The sequence below is a fragment of the Stigmatopora nigra genome, chromosome 15 (genome assembly GCF_051989575.1).
Source record: "Stigmatopora nigra isolate UIUO_SnigA chromosome 15, RoL_Snig_1.1, whole genome shotgun sequence".
In the NCBI taxonomy this organism is placed as follows: Eukaryota; Metazoa; Chordata; class Actinopteri; order Syngnathiformes; family Syngnathidae; genus Stigmatopora; species Stigmatopora nigra.
The window spans coordinates 968,330-991,606 of NC_135522.1; the positions used below are offsets into that span (position 1 = coordinate 968,330).

Sequence of the window (23,277 nt, forward strand, 5' to 3'; positions counted from 1 at the left end):
TCAAAGCGAACGTAAGATTCAAACATGGCGGCTTCACAAACAATAGCTTTTATTTTTTAAATCTAAGAAGACTTGGATTGGTTGCCAGAATATGACAAGGGAGAAACAAACATGGCAGTGAAGAGAAAATTTAAATTGAGGTAGCTTAACATAGTATCATAGAATCAGGTTTTTTAATTTCTTGAGCTTGAGCGCTAACTAGTGGCTATTTTACTCACTTCAAAACTAAAATTGAGAAAATATATAAATATTTTTTTCCATTCTCTAGTACACAAGTATCAAAGTGGTGGCCCGGGGGCCAAATCTGGCCCGGGAAAGTAAATGGTGAGTGCCGACTTAGTGTTTTAGTGTGTTCAACGTAAATTTTGAACCAAAATCCAACTGATTCTATTAAATAAATACCTTATATAGTATTTTTTGTCAAGGAAAATAGTATGTACATTCACGTGGGCTACATTGTTAAATTTTAGCGTAAAATGGTTGTTACCGTCTTGCAAGGTGGTGACGGCCTCACTCTCTTGACTATATTCACTGTCTCCAATGTCATTGGTGGCTTTGACACGGAACTGGTATGACGTAAACGGCTTCAACCTATCACAAGAAAAAATATTAAGTTACTTTTGACTGGCGGTGAAGACACAGCGACCAACCAGCCGCCCTCAAGACGTTACCTGTCCACCGAGTACGAGTTGATCTCATGGCTGACCGATGTGGAATGAACCGTCCAGTTACGGTTGGGCAACTCCCGGAATTGAACCGTGTAGTAACGCACCGGGGAGAGCCCGTCGCTACCCGGTTCCCACGTCAACAGAACTCGGCGAGCCCGCACTTCCTTCTGAGGCGCCGCCGGTCGGCCGGTGGGTTGAGGTCGGACTGGTGGCGGAAATGGCGGCCATTTTTTTTAGGAAAATTGGCGTTCACCTGACAGGGGGGCGGCATTTACCTCGTTTTTCCGTGGTGACCACCAAGGCCTCGGCGGCCTCGCCCCAACCTTTGCGCGTCTGCGCGCTGAGGCGGAAGACGTACGCCGTTTCGGGCTTGAGGGTGGACGCCGTGTACTGTCGTACGCTGGGGCTGAGGACGTCCACGGTGGCGGCGCTGATGCTGGAGGAGTTTTTTCGGTAGGTGATTTGATAGGCTGCGAGGGAAAGAAACAAGGCGGAGTTTCAGTGATGACTGGAATGGCCACAAAGGTTAAAAAAAGTAAATGTGTCAAAGTGGCAGCCCGGGGGCTAAATCTGGACCGCCGCATCATTTTGTGCGGCCCGGGAAAGTCAATCATGAGTGCTGACTTTCTGTTTTAGGATCAAATTCAAATGAAGAGTATAGATTTATATTAAATTTCATGATTTTCCCCCTTTTAAACCAATAATTGTCATTTTTTAATCATTTTTTCTGTTTTTAGGTCAAAAATAATTTAGTAATATCTAAAAAATATATCAAAAAAAGCAAAAATAAACATTGTTTTAGATCTATTAAAAAATTGAATATTCCAGGTTTTAATCCAGTTCTTTTAATCCATTCATTAAAAAAAATCTAAATATTTTATCTATAATGGTCATTTTTTAATCAATTTCTTCTGTGTGTTTAGTTCAAATAACATTTTATAAAATCTAAAAATATATATAAAAAAACAAAAATTAACATTATTTTAGATCTATAAATAACTGAATATTCACATCTTTTCATCCAGTTCTTTTAATCCATTTATAAAAACATCTAAATATTATGTACATCTAAAATGATCCATCCCACATCACCTACCCTCATCTGCCACCCTCATATTGTAACCATAAAAATCACAACCCCCCATTGTCTCACCCAGAATGATGCCATTGGGTTGAGATGGCGGTTGCCAGATAAGTCTGACAGATGTCGTCCTCACTTCTGGGAACAAGATTCCAACGGGAGGACCCGGAACTGTAACAGTTAGCGCATTAGCATCTCAATCCTTTAAAAAAACGTAAACAACGTCAGGTTTTTTCAAACTACCGTCATCCAGGGTCCGTTCCAAGATGGACGGCGTGCTGCTTCTCCCGTCTCCGATGCGGGTGAAGGCGAGTACCCGAATTTCGTACAAGACGTACTTGCCCAGACCCGTTAAAAGGACGCTGTGGCTTGTGTTGCCCTCTACCGTCCAGAAACTAGGCGCCGAGTCGGCGTCCTTCTCTTTGTAGATGACCTTTGGATAAACGGGAACATAATTTCATCCCTTCAAAGTATTACGATAATCCCCATGAAGTTCAGACGTTGTGTTAAACATCAATCAAAAACAGAATTACAACGATTTAAGTGATTTGTAGAGATCACTTCAATTGAAGGCACTACAAAAAGATACAAGATATTAAATGTTGAGTTTTAAGACGGCAATGCGTTCCAAAAAAGATGGACAAAATATTTAAAGTCAGTGAAAGGAAATTAATTTAAATTTTTAAATGCTAACCAAAAATATGTACTGTATTTTCTTGCAAAAATGATGACTTCAGGGTATGGCTTATATGCGCATAAATTAGATTTGGTTACAAAATATTTAAAGTCAATGTAAGAAATTAATTTTACTTTTTGAATGGCAACCAAAAATGTATACCGTATTTTCTCACAAAAATTATGACTCATAGGTACGGCTTATATGAGCATAAATTACATTTAACACTTCCCAGTTGTACTGGTCACGTGACCTACTTTTATAATTTGTACGAAATACCACGTTTGATGATTTTTTTGTAGGATTTTCCCTTCAAAGTAAAACATTTGTACTCCCAATTAAAACTCCATGAATATGGAAGTTAAAATTGTGAACCAGGGATGGCTTATACGCGAGAAATTGTCAAATTCAACGATTTTAATGCAATTTTAACGGTACAGCTTAGACGCAAAAATGGCTTATATGCGAGAAAACATGGTAATACCACCAGCAATTATTTCTGTACTAGCTCTTTGGACATATATGATTGTCAAACATAAATAAAGAAGTACACTTAACAGTTTTTTTATAATAGTACCACCCCTGATAAAATGTCAAAAAAAATACCTTGTATCCAAGAATTAGACCGTTCCGATCTGGTTCCATGACCTGACCCCAGCGCACCAGGATTCTACTGGAGGTGGTGGCAAAGGCCGACACATTGGTGGGCCCACTGGAAGGCACTACAACAAAAAGACCCACTTCAGATACTGGATCCAACCACTGTGTCAGGTCCACCTTCCTCACCAGACTCTCTGGTCCTCCCGTGAACCGGCTGGCTCCAGGGTCCAGATCCGATCCCGTTGACAGCCTGAACCCTCAACTCGTACTCGGTCCACTCCTCCAGGTCCTCGATGGTGAACTCCCTCTCCAGCCGGTCCATGATGACGTGGGAGAGAACTCCGCCTTTGGAACCGGCTTTGGAGTACTGGATGCGGTAGCCCACTAGCTCGGGGTTGCCGTTGTACTCCCATTCGGGCAGGGGCTGCGACGAAAGGTGGGTTAAGGCGGGGAAAAGATCCAGGGGGCGGAGTCAACCGGAGACGTACCACCCAACGTAGCCAAAGACTGGTTTCGCTGGCCGTGCGCAGGGTGACGTTAGCCGGGGAGATGTCCGGGGGTGCTTGAAGGGTCTGGATCTTTCTAGAAGGTTGACTCGGGGGGCTGCTACCCACGATGTTCACCTGCCGCATTCGGAACCTGGTCCAGAAGAATTGTGCGGTTGATTGATTACGTAATAGACGTCAAGTGGATCTAAATCTAATGGAAATGTGTGTCAGAGTATGACTAGACATCAATAGTGTTATGTTTTGAGACATCCCATCATTCAGTGAAGGAGTCTCAAAACTTTTGAGCAACGGTGTAGTTAGCTTATGCTATCTACTACCTGAACAAAGAGGGGTGGAATGTACCCCATAACAAGATTTGGATAGGACTACTCCAAAGGATATACGATAGCATACCTGGCAACCTCGGGCAATTGCTACCCTGATTAATGATTGCAATTTACCATATAAAACAATTAAAAAAAATGTACAATTGCAATGAGGCACATATTTAATCATTTTGGGCGCATATAAAAGTCTAAAATGTTATCTTAAGTGGACCAATCAGTTAGTGCACTAAATTCAAAATTCTGTTGCTGTATAACGTTGATTGTCTTGGTACATTGCTTGCTTACATGCTATATATTTATCAGTAAATGGCCCGCATACCATTACAATATTAGCAATCGACATTGAAGTTTTTGTTTGCTACTAGACGATCCGGATTAGAGCTGCAATGGGTAAATCCAGATCAGTTTTACAAAAAACGTACAAAAGTTGATATATTTGGAAACAACTACACCAAAACCTACTGTAGTACATTTCAATATATTATTTGTTATTGCCTATGACAATTGAATTCAAATTGCTAAACCCTAATATGCATTTCCAGGTGCAGTACTCACCTGTAGAAAGTGTACGGGTTGAGTTCCAGAACCTCCAGAGCTCGAGCGTCAGGCTCATTAGCAACCTGGTGAACCATCAGCCACTCTTCATTTTCCCCAACGATCCCAACCTGCCACATAAACATAATATTTATTTCCGCCTGGTGGTGGCGCCGTATAACACCTTCACCCACCTGTGCTTCCACTTGCCAACGAGAAATGGACGTCTTGCCGTCGTAGCCCGGCTTGAACTGAAGACTGACCGAGCGAGCCCCCACGTTGGAGACGGCCAGATTGGTGGGTGGACCGGGAAGTTCTAAAAAAAGACGGTGTTTAGAAGGGGGTGCTATGGACGGAGGTGGGATCTCGTGGGGGGCTGACCTGGTGGGACACCCGAAGAAATGGTGGAGGCGGACAGCTGTCCTTGGCCCTTGGCCGTCATGGCGGCCACTTGGATGGTGTACGTTGTAAGTGCAGTCAGGCCCGTCACTTTGTACGCTTGGGTAAGGTTTGGTAAATAGTGGGTCACCCGAGTGTTGGTCCTGTTAAACTCCTCCCATGAGATGCGATAACCTGGAAAATGAGGAAAACGAAGTCTTGAGTGGCTAATTTGAGGAAGGGGGAGGAGTTGTAGGGGGAAAAATGACCTGTGAGAAGGCCGTTTTTCTCTTGAGGTTCTTTCCAGCTGACTTTGAGGGAGGTATCCAAGATGTCGGTGAAACTGAGGTGGCCCACGGCGCCAGGAGCTGGAAAATACAGTAATCCTTCGAATAGTGTGGACAATAGACACATTGCCAAAACGCAAAAATAATGTATTCAAGTGAGATTACTATGTTATTTTAATAAATGTTGTATTTAGTCCAATTTCATCAGCACCTACGTGTGTATATATGTAGAAATATATATGTATTTCAACAACACGCCTATTTATTTATTTAGTTATATATGTATTTATTCATATATTTATTTATATATTCATATATCAATTTATTTTGACATGTATTTATTCACGCTTTTATTTATCTTTGTATTTTTTATATTTTTATTTCAGTTGTTTTATTTATTTACATATTTATTTCTGTATTTACAAATTTATTTATTTATTACCTATTTATTTATCTCTAAAATGTCTTTTACTGTGTCTATATTCTCACTTTGTTACTGTGACTCTGAAATAAATGAATGGATGAATAATCTAATCTAATCTAATGTCGGCATTGGGGACTGACCGCTGCTTACTAGGGGACGGGAGTGCAAGTGCAGGTACTTATTGTTTACTTCCACCAAAAACACCCGTGAAGCTTTTTCCAAACTACTTGGTAATAGTAAATTTAACGTACTGTCTTCGTGGGTGCGAAGCCGCAGCGGCGGGCTACGCGGGCCATTCCCCGGCGTAGTGAAACACAGCACCGAGGCGTAGTACTCGGTGAACTTCTTCAAGCCCGAGATGTAGCCCACGTGAACGCTGTCCTGGAAGTTGGGCCGCGCCGTCACCATGGAGGGCTCACTGGCACGCCCGGGTTCCCACGCCAACAGCTGGACACGTTTTTTTTTAGGTCACAGGTCACCATTCGGCCTAGAGTGCCCTCTAGCGGTCAGGGCGGGGCTTCTCACCTTGTAACCTTGGTTAATCCCGTTAATGAACTGCGGGCTGGGGGCGCTCCAGGTGAAGCGGAGGGTGGTGGAATTGACCGGCTCGGCTTGGACGTTTCCCGGCGGCACCGTAGGAACTGCGAGAAAAGAACGAGAACGTGAGAAGGGGCGCCGTTTGTGTGTGGGTGGGGCTAATGTGCGACCGGTCGCCTCGGGCGCCTTCCCGGTGAACCCCACGCCGCCGGCCTTTGAAGCCGACGCGTACGGCTGACGCAAAAAATGAGGCTGGAAGGTCAAGTCGTTAACGAAGGCGAGAGCGGCGCATCCCGGATTCTCTTTGAGCTGAGACACGTTTCACGGCTGGACGTTTTTTTTTTTTTGGTGCATTTCCGACGGTCTTTTAAACGTGATCAAATTCAAATGAATGACATGAAGGGCAAAACAGGGTGTTGATGTCACTTCAACCATGTCAACCTTTTGGCTTCTTTTCAAAAACAACAACAAACAGGTTTAGTAATATGTTGGCAGAGGCCCTAGGAATACATATTTATGGGATTTTTATTGATATTGTTGTATTGGTGGGCAAAAACAAAACAAAACACTAAATGCATTACAGTAGGAAAAAACACTGTTTGGAGGCATTGTATCCGGCATACTGTTTTTAATTTTTAATTTTATAAAAAGTAAATACAAAAGATATGTATTTTTTATCGTATTCATTAAAAATAGATTTAGCATGTACTATGAGTATTGACTTAGACATTTGTATTTGCTTTTACATCATATAACTGCACGACATTAGATAAATATGTGATTATTATTGTTATATATTGTTATAACCAAATGTATTTGAATGTATAAGAAATTATAGTAATTTTTTTGTAGATTCATAATAATTTGCATGGTAAATGAAAAATGATGTTCAATATATAGAAATTAAAATAACATGACATGAAAAAATGTTAAGAATTATCCACTTATATTATAAGTGATACAAAACTGGAATCCACTGTATTTAAATATATATTAAATTATTTTAAATCAACATAACAGTATATAGCTGATAAAAATACCCACATTCCCAATATAATGTACTTTAATTTTACCCTACTTTTTAATCACGACAATGGCGTTTTCTTTAATCCAGTAAAAAATCGGAATAAGGCTAGGGTTAGCGTTAGAGCATAGGCGGGGCATAGCGGGGCGGGGGCGGGGCATAGCAGGTCGGGGGCGTGGTCACTCACCTCCTTGCAGCGTCCACTCAGTGACTTTATGGCTGTAGACGCCCCTCCCAGCCCCATTGTAGGCGGCGACTTCCATTTCGTAGTTAGTCCAGATGATGAGATCTTCCAGGAGTAGACTGCTTTGATCCGGATTACTTATATTCCGGATCTGACAGTCCACGGGAAGCCCCGACAGGCAGTACCTGGACACCAAATACACCAAATCACAATCATCATCTTATATAGTATTTGGTTTCAAATTTGGATTGCCAGATGTGAGCAAATTAGCATATAATTAGCATAAAGCTACTTTTAGTGAAAAATAAATGGAGGCCACAGAAGGACAAGTCGTTGAGGGAGACAAAGACGGCACAAAAGGGGGCGCCGACACGTGCCCAAATGGAATTGTCTGCTGTGTGGGTTATCATCCCGTGGAAATGGAAAAGCGGGTTGCCGTGGTGACGCTACCTGATGACGTAGCCCTGGAGGGGACCGTTCTGGTGGCTCTCGGGGGGAGGTTGCCATTGGATCATGATGGACTGATTGGTGCGTCCGCTGGCCATCACCGTCTGTGGGGGGGCGCTGGGGGGCTCCTCTGGGAGGGTCAGACTAGGGTGGGAAAAAATGGGGTAAACTGAGAATTTACATTGGTTCGAATAGCATTAAGTAACAATAATAGATGATGCTAGAAATGAATAGCAACACAAAAATCTGGCACATTTTGCACCATTTTTTTTACCAAATGTGTTTTTATAAAAAAAACTAAATAAAACATAAAATTTAAAAAAAAAATACTTTATTCATTGATGATGTGTTTTACCAAATGTGCTTTTGTAAAAATATTTAAAAATAAATAAATACATTTAAATTTTTTTTAAACATTTTCATATGCTTTATTTATTTTAAGATATTAATAAATAATTTCCTAATAATTTTCCTCAAATTTTTGTGTATTTCCTTAAATATTTCATACATAATTAGGACACTTTGACCAAATTTTGTTGTGTGAGGACTGTAAAACAAATGACAGAATTTACATATAAAGTACACTTCTACTTACAAAATGTTCAAGTTACCAAAAAATACGCCACTTACCGCTCGCTCTCTTTGCTAAACTGGCCCCGCCCGACGTCATTGACGGCGCACAGGCGGAACTGGTAAGAACGGGCCGGGATGAGGCCGCCTACCGATACGCCGTTGGATTCGGGGTCGATGTTGGCGAGGAGGACCGTCCACGGGGCGTCTGGTGGGGAAAAAAAACAGTGTTGGCGTGATTGATTCGGCGCCAAAGTGGGTTTTGGGTCTGGGGGCTCACTTACTGTTCTCGGACACCTCCAAGATGTAACGGATCAACGGGCTGTTGCCGTCGAAGGCCTGTGCATACGTTAGGTTGATGGCACGTTTTTCCGTTCGGCTCAGCACGGCTACGGGGTTCTCGGGCGCGTGGGGGAGTTGCCTGGAGATTCAAAAAGGGCGGGGCTAAACAACTTTTTCATGTACTTCCAATTTTTTAAGCTTTATTAATGAGGAGAAATATTGTAACTCAATTTAGGAGAAGCAGGTGAAGTTACTCATGTGTGTATGTGTGTTTGAGATAGCTTAACATAATACAAGAACATAATTCGAGATATTTTATTTTGTTTTCTATGTTTTGTGCTCAAAAAGTAGCATGTAGATGCAAAAAGGGCGGGGCTAAACATCTCTTCCATGTACTTACTATATTTTTGAAGCTTCATTAATGAGTAAAAATATTGTAACTCAATTTAGGAGAAGCAGGTGAAGGGTGTACTCATGTATGTGTGAGGTAGCTTAACATAATACAAGAACATAATTAGAGATATTATGTTTTGCACTCAAAAAGACTGATTTTTTTTTTTAAATCGTAACATAAAGCACATCAACAAAAACAACAACGATACTGATAGTAAAAAAATGGATCAAAATGATTTAAAATCATATATAAATGCAAGTTATAAAAAATTCATGTATAGGAATACACTATAATAACGGACATACGCAATTACTTTTTCTATGTTGCTACTTCATAACTGAAAACAATGTTTTATCAAATTAAATCATCTCAAATAAGCTATTTTTTTTTTGCCAAATTGGATTCAAACACAAAAAAATTCCAATCTAAATAATATTTTTCTATTTAAACTGACTGTACATTAAATCAGTAACTCCTCCACTTTGTTCATAAAGCAATAACTCCCTTCTAAATAAATTATATTTAATAAAAAAAATATCCCCATCTGCGTGAAGGCTTTATCTAAACTTCATTTCCCAAACGTCTGCTTTAATATGAAATCAAATCAAATTCAAATTGTACATTCGCTATCGATTAGCGGCTAATTTCGTGGAAATCCCTGACATGACACTTTAACGCGTCTCATCAGATTAGTTCTTAATTTCTGGGATTAAAACCCGCCTTCTCATCGTCCCAAGCCCCGCCCCCTCAACCAATTCTCACCTGACTCGGAGGTGGGCGCTACGGGAGTCGTTGCCGCCCACTGAGGTGACACGGCAGGTGTACGTCCCGATGTCGCCCGACCACGTTTGCGAGATGTGGAGGGTCCCCTCGGCGTCCAATCGTAGGCGTGGCGAGGCCTTGGCGTCCAGTGCTTGGCCGCTTTTCTCCCACACGTAGCTGATAAACAAAATACGGAGTTTAATTTCACACTTGCCAAAAAAAAATTAAGAAATCATTTAAGATGTATTTTTTTTCGTAACTGGATTAAAAGAACTGGATTAAAAAAAAACCTGAATATTTTCAGTTTTTATAGATCTAAACCAATGTTTATTTGAGCTTTTTTATAGATATTTTTAGATTTTACAAAATATTCTTTGAACTAAAAACACTTAATATATATCTATACTTTTTATTTAAATTTGATCCTAAAAAGGAAAGTTGGCACTCATGATTTTCTGACTCGGGCCGCACAAAATGATGCGGCGGCCCAGATTTGGCCCCCGGGCCGCCACTTTGATACTTGTATATACTTTTTTTTCACTGACAGTCTGTTATGTTGTTTTTTTAAGGCTACAAAAGCAAACTGAATTGAATTCAGTCTATTTATTATCATTATACAAGTATAATCTCATCTCATTATACTTGTATAATGACAATAAAAGCCTTCAGTTCAATACAATATTACATAAAAACATATGTTCCATTAACAAGAGCCCATTTTGTATTTTTTTTCCCCTATTTCACAATAACATAGAATATTGGTTCTTTATTTGTAATAAAACTGGGTCGGCTCGGCGACTAAGTGGACGACCTCATATTTCTGGGGTCCGGGGTTCAAATCCAGGACGGTCTACTGCGTGGGTTTTCTCTGCGTACTCTGATTTCCTCCCACGTTCCAAAAAAAATTAAAAAATAAGACACTAAATTCAGGGCCTGTGGCTCAAAGTCAAATGGGATGGGCTCCAGCACCCCCCGCGACCCTTACAATGACAAAGTGCTTCAGAAAATGAACAAATCAACCCAAAAACTGCTAAAATGCGACTTATACTCCAGTCTAACATACATATTTTCCCCCTTTTCATCACTCATTGTTTCACTGGTGCGACTTATACTCAGGTACGACCCGAAAAAATACGGTTTGTACATTTATAGTAGCAAAAAGCAGGCCATTTTTTAAAAAGTTAAGCTTATTTATTTCCTAACAGTGTGCGACAGTGCAAAGGCGCCTCTCATTAAAATGTATGCAAACATATCCCACCCCGCCGCCCACCCCCACGTTCGTCGGCGGGGGGAAAGAAGGAGGCCGACCGACGTAGTGATTAAATGTGACTGTTGGGGCTCTCCAGCTAATCTCCTCAGCGTTGCGTTTAATTAAAGGCGCCGTCTGAAGTTATTACCCTGTTTACATATTCTTGTGTTTACCAGCGCCGCGCGATCGATGGCGTACGCCCCACGGGTGACACAATCTCTAATCACGGTGCGACGAAGCGCCGACGGAGCCCCGTCGTCCCGTGGGAGGTCGCCGGAGGATGGGTGGGAGGCGGCTAATTGGCAAATTGTGACGATGAGAGGCGGCGGTTTTGGTACGCTTACCTGACGCTGACGCTGGGGTCGTGGGTGACGCCGCAGGTCATGACCGCTTTGGTGCCTTTGATGACGCTTTGGTCTTGGGGAGGTTTGGTGATGCGGGTGCGGGCTAAAAAGAGGGAGGGGTTAAAGAGAAGGTGGTTTGACACGGGTTGGTTCAAGGGATGCTTTAATGAGCAACTGTAGTTTCCGGACTATGCAGTAATCCCTCAAATATTGCGGTTTATGTAGACCAGATATGAACGAAAAACTGCCAAATAGCATGTTTTGGAGCTTATACACAAATACACAAGTACAATTATTAAAAAATACTTTAAAATCAAGGGCCTGGACTATTTTAGATATAATATTTTGATATATTTTTTTATGAATGGATTAAAAGAACTGGATTAAAAGGCCTGAGTATTCAATTTGTGTTGCCGTGCAAAAAAGTCTCCCCCGGCAACGAAAACGTGACTCACCCCACACCAGCAGGTCAGCAGAAGCTTCATCGATGCCTCTGGAGTTGCTGGCCATGCAAGTGTACGTCCCCGCGTCCGACAAGTGGGAGGGGCTTATCAGCAAGCTGCCGGACTCCAGAAGCGTAAACCTGGGTAGCTGCACCGAGCCACTAGCTAGCACGCGTTCACCTGCGAAAAAAAGCAAGTTAGCATTTTGACACTTCATCTAAATGGCCAACAGTGGTGGGCGGGTCTTCTAAATCGAGCAGGGCGGGGCCAGGCGCACCTTTCTGCCAGGTGATGGCCGGCCGGGGGGCTCCGGACGTCTCGCAGTGTAGGATGACGGACATGCTGTCAATCACAGCGCTGTCGGCGGGGCCTGCCGTGATGTTGGGGGCGATGCCTGATGACAGGGCACAAATGTTTGACGGGGGTGACGGAGTGGAGAGCGCGGAAAGACGGAACTGAATTTTTTCAAATTTGGTACTGACTGGTGACGGCCAGGTACGTGTTGGTCTGGATTTCTCCGGCCAGATTACGAGCGAAGCACTGGAACATTCCAGTGTCGTCGGGTAGAAGGCCGTTGATTTGGAGGCTGCCTCCAGCTACAATTTTGTAGCGGGGGATTTTCACCGTGCTGATGGCTGTGGCGTCCTTGTACCACACAATGTCTGGTGGAGGTGTACCTGCGCATATGAATATATAACCGTAAAATACAATGTTTGTTATTTGACTAAAAAAATGTGATTTAGGGGATTATTTTTGGGCAATTTGACTGTAATCCCTCAAATAGCGCGGTTAATGTTGACCAAACATGGCCGCCATAATTCAAAAATCGCCAAGTAGGGCTACCCCATTATAAGTTTTTTCTACATATTTTTATGAACTTAAAAAAAGTTTGTTTTTACTAAAATTTACTTAAATTACTGTTATGTCATTTTTGGGGGGATTATAAAGTATTGCCAACTCTAAATTTCACCCAAAAAATGTTTTTTTTGCACATATGTCTGCACTGGACCATAAACCACAGGTGTCCACATTGTATTATGGGATATTTCCCCCAAAAGACATGAGGGTGACCATTGGGTATCAGACTATAAAGTGCAGGGTTGACCTTGTAAAAAAAAAAACATGGTTTCCAGTGGACAAAATGACAGATATTGTAAATATGACGAACCTCGAGCCTGACAAGGGATGTCCACTACTTTCTCCATCTCGGCAGTGATGTGAGTGGGCGGTTCTTTCACGAACAGAGGATATTCTGGAATAAAAAGAGGAAGATATTTATTTTTCAGGGGACCTCCCATTCCCATTGAGGTTGAACCCACCTAGTACGTGCAGAAAGGCGCCGGCGGTGACCGGGCGCACATTGCCGCCAACGCGGAGCGCCGCCTCGCATTCGTAGTAGCCACCGTCGGCGAGTGTCGGCTGGCTGATGACGAGACGTCGGCCGAAATCTCGGATTCCGGCGTGGACCGCCACGCCGTCTTTTCGCCAAGTGAGGGTCATCTTTACCAAAGGCCTGATGGAGATGCAAGCAATAGACTGTTGAATATGTTATATATAGGGATTTTGTAACTTGGATTTTTTTTCGTATCTTGAATCACTCATTTGCATACAAAAAAATGTAACCTGAAAATTTTGTAGCCTGAAAATTTCGGAACCTGAAAATTTCGTAACCTGAAAATTTTGTAAACTGAAAACTTCACAACCTGAAAATTTCCTGACCTGAAAATTTCCTGAGCTGAAAATTTCATAACCTGAAAATTTCATAACCTGAAAATTTCATAACCGGAAAATTTCCTAACCTGAAAATTTCATCACCTGAAAATTTCATCACCTGAAAATTTCATAACTGGAGGCATTCATAAGTAGAGGTATGGCTCTATCTCATTAAATTCTGTGAGTTTAAAAGCATAATAAGCTAATAACTATACAGCTCCTAACCTACAGACAACAAAATCCACGACAATATTTTCAAAATAAAATATCAGGTAGGGAAAAACATTTAATTTTTGGGGGATTTTGTAATTTGGATCTTTTTCGTATCTCGAGTCACTAATTTGCATACAAAAACATTTGTAACCTGAAAATGTTGTAACTAGAGACATTCATAAGTAGAGGCATTCATAAGTAGAGGCATCTGTAAGTAGAGGCATTCATAAGTAGAGGCATTTGTAAGTAGAGGTATGACTGTACGTCATCAAAATAGAGATAGATCCAGCTGATTTGAGCGCTACGCCAAAAGGAAACAATCCAATAAATGTAAATAATGTTCTACCTGGCATTGGCCACACACTCCAAAATGGCCTCATTCCTTCCCACGGTGACGCTAGTGTTCTTCGGGGGGACGATGATGGTGGGGGCCACGGGGTCGGCGGGTCCTCCCACATCTAAAAAGAAGGAAAAAAATCCATAAAGCATTCAGCGGGTGAAATTAAAAAGCGCCAGTGCTCTGGAGCATGACTGGCTACAAGCAGGCTGACATTTAGTCAGTATTCCCAACCGCTATTAGCCAGGCGGCCTGTCTTGACTTCTCACTTTTCCCCCATCGCCGTTTCACCGCGCCGTTTGCCAGGTGTTGGAAGCCATTATGTGGCATAATTGAGACAAACACACACGGCCATTAAATGCGGCGCCACGACTGGCCGCGCCTCCCAGCGACCATCGATTGGTTGCCCTCAATCAGTGATCCCCCAACCCGATTCTCTCTCATTTTCTGACTTTGCCAAGACCCCCCCTTTACCGTAGAGGGTACCTTAGGGGGGGACAGGTTAGCCATGTGGTTAAAAAGACAGACAACTGAGTGACTTCCGACAAAGACGATTGGTTCAAGTTTTTGAAGGAAATGTTTTGTCTTGATTTTGAAATAAAAATGGTGTCAGTTTTTGAATCAAATTGAATGTTTTTATGGTCACTGTACAAGTATAAAGAGATTTAGAGAACATAAGTATGACAGAAAAACAAACAGACAAATAAATAAACTAAAATATTTGGTTAAGGGTATTAATGATGTCATAAGGAAGGGGATAGTGGCTTTTGATTGGCTAATATTGAAAAAATGGCTGCTCCCGTATGGGGTGTGGCTACTGGCTGGAAATACTAGCTTTTATTTACATTTTGATTGACAATTAAAGTGTTTTTTTTTAGCTTAGTAAAAAGTATAAAGCTAATAAAAGGCTCTATCAATAAAATAATTGATATTTTAGAAGTGATATTTGTTGGTTATTTCCGGAAAGGAGATCTATATAATGACTTTTTTATTTATTTACAAAGTGAAAATGTAAAGGGAAATAATTAATAAATGAATTAAATACTGAAAAATTTGATTTTTTAAAAAACAAACCAAACTAAGCCGAACAAAAACCAACAAAACAAAACAAAAAACCCAATAAAAATAAAATAAAACAATAAAAACTAAACAATACAACAAAACAAATAATAAAAACAAAATAAAACAAAAACGAAACAATAAAACAAAACAAGCAATAATAACAACACAATAAAACAATAAAAACAAAACAATAAAAACAAAACAATAAAAACAAAACAATAAAAACAAAAAAAACAAAACAAAACAAACAAAACAAAACAAACAAAACAAACAAAACAAACAAAACAATAAAACCAAACCAAAACCAAAACTAAACTAAACCCAAACCATACAAAGCACCAACATAAAGCACCAAAAAACAAACCAGTCAAATAGCACACTAAAAAAAACCCCATCACCTGCTGCTAAAAGTCATATTTTTTGTCCGGCACCATTTGATCCGCGGCGCATTGATAAACGCTCGGGAATAAAAGCATGACCTGGCCACAGTAAAAATCTTTTAACAGAAGGCCAAGGGCTATAAATCTAATGAAGAGATCAAATAATAGCCGGCTTTTATTGGCGCCGTCTCGCCAGCCGTCGTCGTTCGTGGCTTTATCGTAGACGCTCTCACAAAATCTCTTGTAATTTCCATCAACTTTACGACGGTGAGACTTCAGTCAGTACAGTACGTTTGCTTTGGTCTTCTATTTAGTAACACGAGACGCCGTGAATGTTGTCAACAAAAACAGCCCAAAAGCTGTCATAAACAGGGAGAAGACATATTAAAATTTAGCACCTTCTTCCACAGGAGTTGCGTTCGGAAAGCTGTCATTTTGCAAGAAAATAAATGGAAATATTTGCCAAGAATAACAATAAATATCATTTGTGTTAAAATACTAGCTTTCGTGCTAGCCTGAATTTTAACATCGCAAAAACAGGGATAATCATAAACTAAGTGAACGTTTTACAATTTTTTCTCATTTTTTAAATATATATACCATATAATTACGTATAATGTGTAGAATTATGTCTAATTTAGAAAAATCAGGGCATATTTATGGATTATTTATATCTGTTTGTTGTTTTTATTTCTGCAATATTTGGTAAAAGCTAAGAATAGGAAAACAAGATTTTTATTTTTTAATGAATTTATTTATATACTTACTAATGTATATATTTACGTATTAATTTATATATTTATTTATTAATTTATGTATAATTTTTTAAATATATTTTTGTATTCATTAACCTATATGTCTAAAATGTATTTTTCTGTGTCTGTATTCTCACCCTGTTGCTAATGTGCCAATGAAATTTCCAAAATAAAGTTATCTAATCTAATCGAATGACACAAAAAAATAATCAAATTGCATTTGAGCAAGAAAGAAATAAACATAATTCAACTATGATTTTATAATATATGTACAAAAAATAAAGTAAAAAACAATAAATAAACTAGTAGTACAGTTTAAGAAGAATTGTATTAAAGTTAAATACAACTAAATTCCTCCCACCCTTTAAGAAAGGCTGTTAGTTTTCTATTTTGCAAGGAATACTAGTATTTACCCAAATATAAACATGTATAAAAACCCAATTTTTGACAATAAAGTGCATTGTACTTACTTTCCACGACCAGCATGACGGGTTGACTAGTTTTGTTTTCGCCGTTTTTGTCGTTGACGGCCTGCGAGTAGTAGCGTCCGGCGTCCGGCGCCACCGTGGACAGGATGACCAGTGTGTTGTCCAAAGTAATGGCACTTAAAAAATAAAAAAAGACAGCATTAGACGTCCAATCCATTTTTTTCATTCTAATGGACTGGATGTGCATCACTACCATTGCCATGGAAACACACCATTTAAATGTCACTAAGAAATTCCAATAACACATCCAAATCTCATGTTAATCCTAAAAAAAAAAAAAAAAATCATATTTTATTTCTCGGATTCAAGATAAAAATGTTCCTATAAAAAAAGATGGATGGGTTTTCTTAAGGGAGTCAGTTTTCTGCAAAAAAATGACTTTTATCATTAGGTGATATTTTTTGTAGCGTCCTGTTTAACTGGTTGTTATGGTTGGCTATTTTTTGTTTGATTTCTTTATTAACTTTTTCCTTTTTATATTTAAAGTTTTTAAGTTTTTTTAATCTTTATTTTACAAGATTTGGGGAATCAATAAAAATGTAGTTTAAAAAATATATATATTTTAATTGTATATTAATGTCTTTTGGTTTTTTTTTGCTGTTATTTTTGTTTAATTTATTTGAATAAAACATAATTAACATAAAATTTCGTATTTTTCCGTCAAAATTTGAGTCATTTTAACCCTCCAATAATCTGGCTTCATTTTAAACATAAAAAAATCTAATTTCTTAAACAAAGTGAAACATTACATCACAATTCTTATAAAAATAACCTATTTAAAAACCCATCAGATGAATTTTTCTTCATAAAATCTCGTTTTTTTCACGTTTTTTTTTTTGGCATGGTTAAATTCCCTCCCAAAAACACGTTGTTTCCGACGCATCACCCCAAGTTGACACACCCGCGGATTTTACCGCCGCTGTTGAGAAACTTTGTTCATTGAGCAATTATTTCCTTAACGCTCCTCGCCGGAATCTCCGCAAATAGACGCCGGCAACAGATGGCTGCTAATTGGCCCAACGGATTTCAGTTCCCAATTAAGCTAACGTACGTAGCGGCGTAGCTTTTTTTGTGTCTGTTTGTTTATTTATTTTTTGTGTTAAAAAATGACCGTGATGGATTACGTTAGGCGTTTTTTTTTCTCCTGGCCGTCGCAAATCATTACGGGAAGAAAAACGAGAGAAGAAATAACGTTTTGAGTCAATCCCTTCAGATTGTCTTTTGTACGGAGGCTTCCCACGCGAGGACGGCCGGACGCCGTTTCGGTTTGACGCGCTCCCATGAGACGGAGCCCATTAAATGAGAGCTGACGCTAAGCGCGCCGCCAGATTAGGCTCCACAAAAGTGCCGGCATCTGCCTCATCGCTGCGGGATAAACAAACCACCCCCCCTCCCTGGCACGCACGCTCCCGTGCAATTACGGAAACGCCGCGAGCACGCGCGCATCGGCGCGGCTTAACGGCGAGCGGGTGACGGAATTTGCATCGTTTGCGTGCGTCAATGCTGACATTGGAGTCGGGGCGTGCCGTGAAAAGCGGCTTCTGCTCTATGTCGCCGTAGGGTCCGGAAATATTGGACTCCTGTGAAGGGAAAACCGGAATATCTTAACATTTGTTTAATATACAAGGGGCTTTGGATTTTAAGATAGTAGTAGTGGTAGTAGTACTAGTGATAGTAGGGGATTGTGTCATACAATCACTAGATGGAGCTTTAGTTGTAGAAGTAGCAGTAGTAGTAGAAGTAATAATAGTAGTAGTAGTGGTAATAGTAGTAGTAGTAATAGTATTAGTAGTAGAAGTAGTAGTGGTAGTAGGGGATTGTGAAATACAACCAATAGATGGATCTTTAGTTATAGTAGTAATAGTAGTAGTAATAGTAGTAGTAGTAGTAGTAGCAATAGTTGTAGTAGTAATAGTAGTAGTAGTAGTAGTAGTAGTAGTAGTAGTAGTAATAATAGTAGTAGTAATAGTAGTAGTAGTAGTATCTGTAGCAGTAGTAGTAGTAGTAGTAGTAGTATCTGTAGCAGTAGTAGTAGTAGTATCTGTAGCAGTAGTAGTAGTAGTAGTAGCAGTAGTAGCAGTAGTAGCAGTAGTAGCAGTATTAGTAGTATTAGTAGTAGTAGTAGTAGTAGTAGTAGTAGTAGTAGTAGTAGTAGTAGTAGCAGTAGGAGTATTAGTAGTAGTAGTAGAAGTAGTGGAAAAGTCCAAATGACATAAATCTATTTTCTCCAGACTTGATCAAATTCAAATGTCTGCTCAGAGCAAAGAGAGGTGGAAGCAGCACTTGTCCAAAATGACTAATTGTTTGTGGGCACGTATTTTTTTGGATGGCAAATGATCCAATCCACTTCCCATACAAACAAACAAACAAACAAACAAACCCAGGGGAGGGCCAGCAGAGCCGTCAGTCAAAGGTAGCGTCAATTGCGGGCTTTTGCTCCAAATGGATGCCTCTAATTGGATCCCCCGCTGCCGGCGACGTGTCTCGTATTTAATGGTGGCGTTGGCACTCTCTAACAAGTAGCCTCCATCAGTGGCAGCACTCCCTCGAAAATAGCCGCGAAAATTTGAAGGCGTGCGTGCTTACATGCGGCCGCTGGAGGGGATCTTGCGTCCGTCGCGGAACCACGTGATCTGCGGTTTGGGGAAGCTGTGGATGCGCGGCGCCGGGATCACCGCCCCGTCGCCTTGGGACACCGTCTGGGAGCGCTCGCCCTCTGCAAAGCCGCCCATGTCTGCGCGTGGAGAAACCAGGGGTAACAAAAGGTCAGGATAGGGGTCACCCCCAAACTATGCACAAAATGTCTTTCCAAATATACTTTTTTTGGCATTTTTCAAATGTTTCATTTCATTTTAAATGTTATTTTTCCCCATTTTTTTTTATCTGAACAGAACTTCTAAAAGGAGAAAAATGTCCTGCAACTGCAAAAAAAATTGAAAAAATACACTTAATATTCACTTTTTTAGCTCATTTAAAAACTTTACTTCAATTATTATGACAGTATTTGATTCATATAAATATATATATCATATAAATGTATGTATGTATATATATGTATGTGTATATCGATGTATATATAAGTATATGTATATGTATGTGTATATATATGTATGTCTACACATATATATATATATATATATATATATATATATATATATATATATATATATATATATATATATATATATATATATATATATATATATATATATATATATATATATATATATATATATACATATATATATTTATATTTATATATATATATATATATATATATATATATATATATATATTTTTTATTTATTCATTTTTATTTATTAACTTATTTAATTACCTATTCAATTTATGTCTCAAATGTCTTTTACTGTGTCTGTATTCTCACCCTATTGCTACCTTGAAATTTCCTAAATACGGGATGAATAAAGTGATCCAATAAAGTTAGCCAATCCAATTATAGCTTTTTCACAATCCTTTTCTAAATGAGTCAAATGTTAATTTAAAGTCCAGATTAAGTCCCGATACTCACAGGCCACTCGGACTTCGGTGGTGCATTGCATGATGGCGCCCACTCGGTTCCTCACGATGCAGCGGTAGTGGCCGGCGTGGGATCGGTCCAGCGAGGGGATCAGGTACCTGCACACATGAACACCAAAACAATGCAAATATGTAGATGATGTCACGCCATCCGGACGCCGCCACGCCCACTTTTGAGAAGGAAAACAGAATGTAGCGGCTTTTTTTAATAGATTGATTAATTAGTTCAACGCATATTTGGTTACCTTGGTAACTTAAATTGTAAGTAACTATTTTTTTAATGGAATTTGGACTATTGTCACATGCAACTAATTTTATTTTGTTTTCCGAGTGTCACGAGGGGTGCTGGAGCCGATCCCAGCGGAAATTTAATTCAAATTAGACAAGGGAGGAGCGACCTGGAATCAAACCCGGTACCCCAGAACTGCGAGGCCGACATTCTAACCACTTAACCACTGTCACATGCAACTAATATATGATTATTACTACTCCAATTTCATTCTTTTGCCATAAAATAAGAAATGAGTTGTATTGGTTATCATCATAATTCGTATTATTTTAATATGACCATCATTTCAATTTATTTAGTCAATCTTATTGTGGCACTTAGCTCATAAACAAAGGCTTTCCTCTTGAAAAATGAAAGCTTTCCATATTTCTAGGACATTAACCCTTTCATTTCGGTTCATTCAGGCAATATTTGAACATAAAACTACTTTTTTTTAATGTAATGTCACGCTTTAAGCCTGAAATTGGCCATATTGGAGCTAAGCCAAGTTGCAGTGAGCTTGCAGCGGGAGCTATTAAATAATAACAGTTTAATAAAAGCAGTTTGAGGACAGCAGGGCTGTAAAACGCCACGGAAACTGCCTCGCAATAAACGGGTCCTAAACTAGCCGGGGTTCTCCTCACCTGTATTCCAAGGACCAGCGCGTTAGCTCGCTGCCGTTGTAGATCCACTTAAACTCCAGAGGCCAACTGCCCTCCGCCATGCAGGTGAGCACCAGGCGGTTGCCCTCCAGGTGGACTTGGACCTGGGGGGGCTCCATTTTGAAATAAGGGGGTACGTCATCTAAGGGAAACACACAATGTTCGGCCATGTTAGTCAAAGGAGGACTTGGTGAATTGGCTTGAATATAAGATGGTGATTTTTGCATTGGACTTGGACTGAAAAAGTTTGGGGTCGTCTTATATTCGGGGTTTGGATATTATAGTTAATCACAAGGCTGAAAAAGTGGGAGTTTTCTTACATTTGGGGTTTGGACGTTCATTGTACCCAATCACAAGGCTGAAAAAGTGGGTGTCATCATTAATTTTTGGAGTCTAGACGTTATAGCCAATCCCAAGGCTGGAAAAAGTAGTCTAAATTTTTTAGGGTATAGACATTATACCCAATCAAAAGGCTGAAAAAGTGGGTGTCGTCTTAAATTTTTGGGTTCTAGACATTATATGTTTGTGGTTTAGAGTTTAGAACCCAAAAATGTAAGACGACACCCACTTTTTCCTGTCTTGTCATTCGCTATAATATCTAGACCCCAAAAATTCTAGACTCTAGACATTATAGTGAATCACAAGGCTTGAAAAAGTGGGTGTCGTCTTAAATTTTTGGGTTCTAGACATTTTAGCCAATCACAAGGCTGGAAAAAGTGGGTGTCATCTTACATTTTTTGGGGTCTAGACATTATACCCAATCACAGGGGTGGGGAAAGTGGGTGTCATCTTAAATTTTTGGGATCTAGATGTTATAGCCAATCACAAAGCTGAAAAAGTAGGGGTCGTCTTACATTCGGGAACTGGACATTCATTCTACCCAATCACAAGGCTGAACAAAATTTGGTCCCGAAAATGTCCCTCTCTTAAAAAGCGACAGAATAACGTACAATGGTCCGCCGCCATTACTTATCTTTATAGTCCCCTAACGCGTCCGCATTATCTGGACCTCCTTCAACGCAAAACCCGGCGAAGACAAAGCGCTTTCATTTCACTTGATGAAAAAGCCTCGATCGGACGTATCGATCCGTCTAACCGCGCCGACCGGCCAGCCGGTCAGCGGCGACACCGATACGATGGCGTCGGCTAATTGGAACCCGTACAAATGGCGAGTCCACCAGGCTGTTTGCGCCCGTGGCCGGAAACCCGGGCCGTTTCACCGCCAGGAAGTTAGCGGCTGAAGATTGATGGCGCTGAAGGAGGGGGGCGGGGGGTGCTTCGGCGAGCTGGAACGGCGCTACAGAAAATTGAACCTGATTGCCACTGTAAATAAGAATGAATGTGCACCTCCGGGTGTCACGCCGGCTGTAAATTCATGCGCGTAAATGGAGCGGAACAATTCCCACGCGGGAAACGCCATTCGGACCTTGTTTGCGTCTGGCGCCCCCCGACACGGCTTTTAACTCTTCCGCTGGAATCCGTTCCGATTGGAAAGGTTGCCATTGAATGATCCTGTACTGAAAAAGTTGGGGAAATATATAGTAGTAGTGTAAAAATGTACTGTATATGGAGTTTTTGCAATAGTGTCTTAGGATTGTTTTGTATTTTGTAAGAATTAAAATGGCATCAAATTCGTTTTGATTGTAAAAGTTGGTATTGAGTGATCTTGTTTTTTGGTGGTCGGTGTCCAATCTATTTTGGGTGGGAGGGTTGGCAGTGATTGGTCGATCTAGCTGGATTGGATGGCAATACTTGGAAATGAAAACAATGAGTTAAAAAATAGGGAAATGACAGAAATGGGGCTTTTCAGGCTTGTTTTTTTTAAAGATTTTTTTTGGGGGGGGGATGCATTTTTTTTTAATAAATGGATTATAAGAACTGGATTAAAAGCCCTGAATATTCAGTTTTTATAGATCTAAAACAATGCTTAATTGAGCTTTTTTTAAATACATTTTTAGATTTTAAAACATGATATTTGAACTAAAAACAGAGAAAAAAATGGGTTAAAAATGACAATGATTGATTTAAAAGGGGAAAATCAGGACATTAAATATACATCTATACTCTTCATTTTAATTGGATCCTAAAACAGAAAGTCAGCAGTCCAAAAAAAAACTTTTTTTGTCGCAAATTATTATACACA

At 40.0% G+C, this 23,277-nt stretch overlaps 1 protein-coding gene across 1 annotated transcript in view; it reads right to left on the bottom strand.

Annotated features, from left to right (window-relative positions):
* Positions 1 to 23,277, bottom strand: part of LOC144208871 (protein sidekick-2-like) — a 95,336-nt gene that overhangs the window by 10,802 nt on the left and 61,257 nt on the right. The window contains exons 3-32 of the mRNA XM_077734914.1: positions 21,117 to 21,276; positions 20,197 to 20,303; positions 19,254 to 19,401; positions 16,650 to 16,783; positions 13,992 to 14,103; positions 13,039 to 13,232; positions 12,888 to 12,971; positions 12,202 to 12,396; positions 11,997 to 12,113; positions 11,732 to 11,899; positions 11,277 to 11,379; positions 9,684 to 9,860; positions 8,530 to 8,666; positions 8,306 to 8,453; positions 7,679 to 7,819; positions 7,232 to 7,413; positions 6,009 to 6,124; positions 5,735 to 5,930; positions 5,042 to 5,140; positions 4,776 to 4,967; positions 4,589 to 4,710; positions 4,416 to 4,525; positions 3,514 to 3,664; positions 3,212 to 3,449; positions 3,032 to 3,147; positions 1,993 to 2,182; positions 1,822 to 1,920; positions 944 to 1,138; positions 672 to 873; positions 488 to 591 (exon numbers count right to left, since the gene is read on the bottom strand). Coding sequence (XP_077591040.1) covers positions 488 to 591; positions 672 to 873; positions 944 to 1,138; positions 1,822 to 1,920; positions 1,993 to 2,182; positions 3,032 to 3,147; positions 3,212 to 3,449; positions 3,514 to 3,664; positions 4,416 to 4,525; positions 4,589 to 4,710; positions 4,776 to 4,967; positions 5,042 to 5,140; positions 5,735 to 5,930; positions 6,009 to 6,124; positions 7,232 to 7,413; positions 7,679 to 7,819; positions 8,306 to 8,453; positions 8,530 to 8,666; positions 9,684 to 9,860; positions 11,277 to 11,379; positions 11,732 to 11,899; positions 11,997 to 12,113; positions 12,202 to 12,396; positions 12,888 to 12,971; positions 13,039 to 13,232; positions 13,992 to 14,103; positions 16,650 to 16,783; positions 19,254 to 19,401; positions 20,197 to 20,303; positions 21,117 to 21,276 — 4,437 coding nt within the window. The remainder of the gene's footprint in view (positions 1 to 487; positions 592 to 671; positions 874 to 943; positions 1,139 to 1,821; positions 1,921 to 1,992; positions 2,183 to 3,031; positions 3,148 to 3,211; positions 3,450 to 3,513; positions 3,665 to 4,415; positions 4,526 to 4,588; positions 4,711 to 4,775; positions 4,968 to 5,041; positions 5,141 to 5,734; positions 5,931 to 6,008; positions 6,125 to 7,231; positions 7,414 to 7,678; positions 7,820 to 8,305; positions 8,454 to 8,529; positions 8,667 to 9,683; positions 9,861 to 11,276; positions 11,380 to 11,731; positions 11,900 to 11,996; positions 12,114 to 12,201; positions 12,397 to 12,887; positions 12,972 to 13,038; positions 13,233 to 13,991; positions 14,104 to 16,649; positions 16,784 to 19,253; positions 19,402 to 20,196; positions 20,304 to 21,116; positions 21,277 to 23,277) is intronic.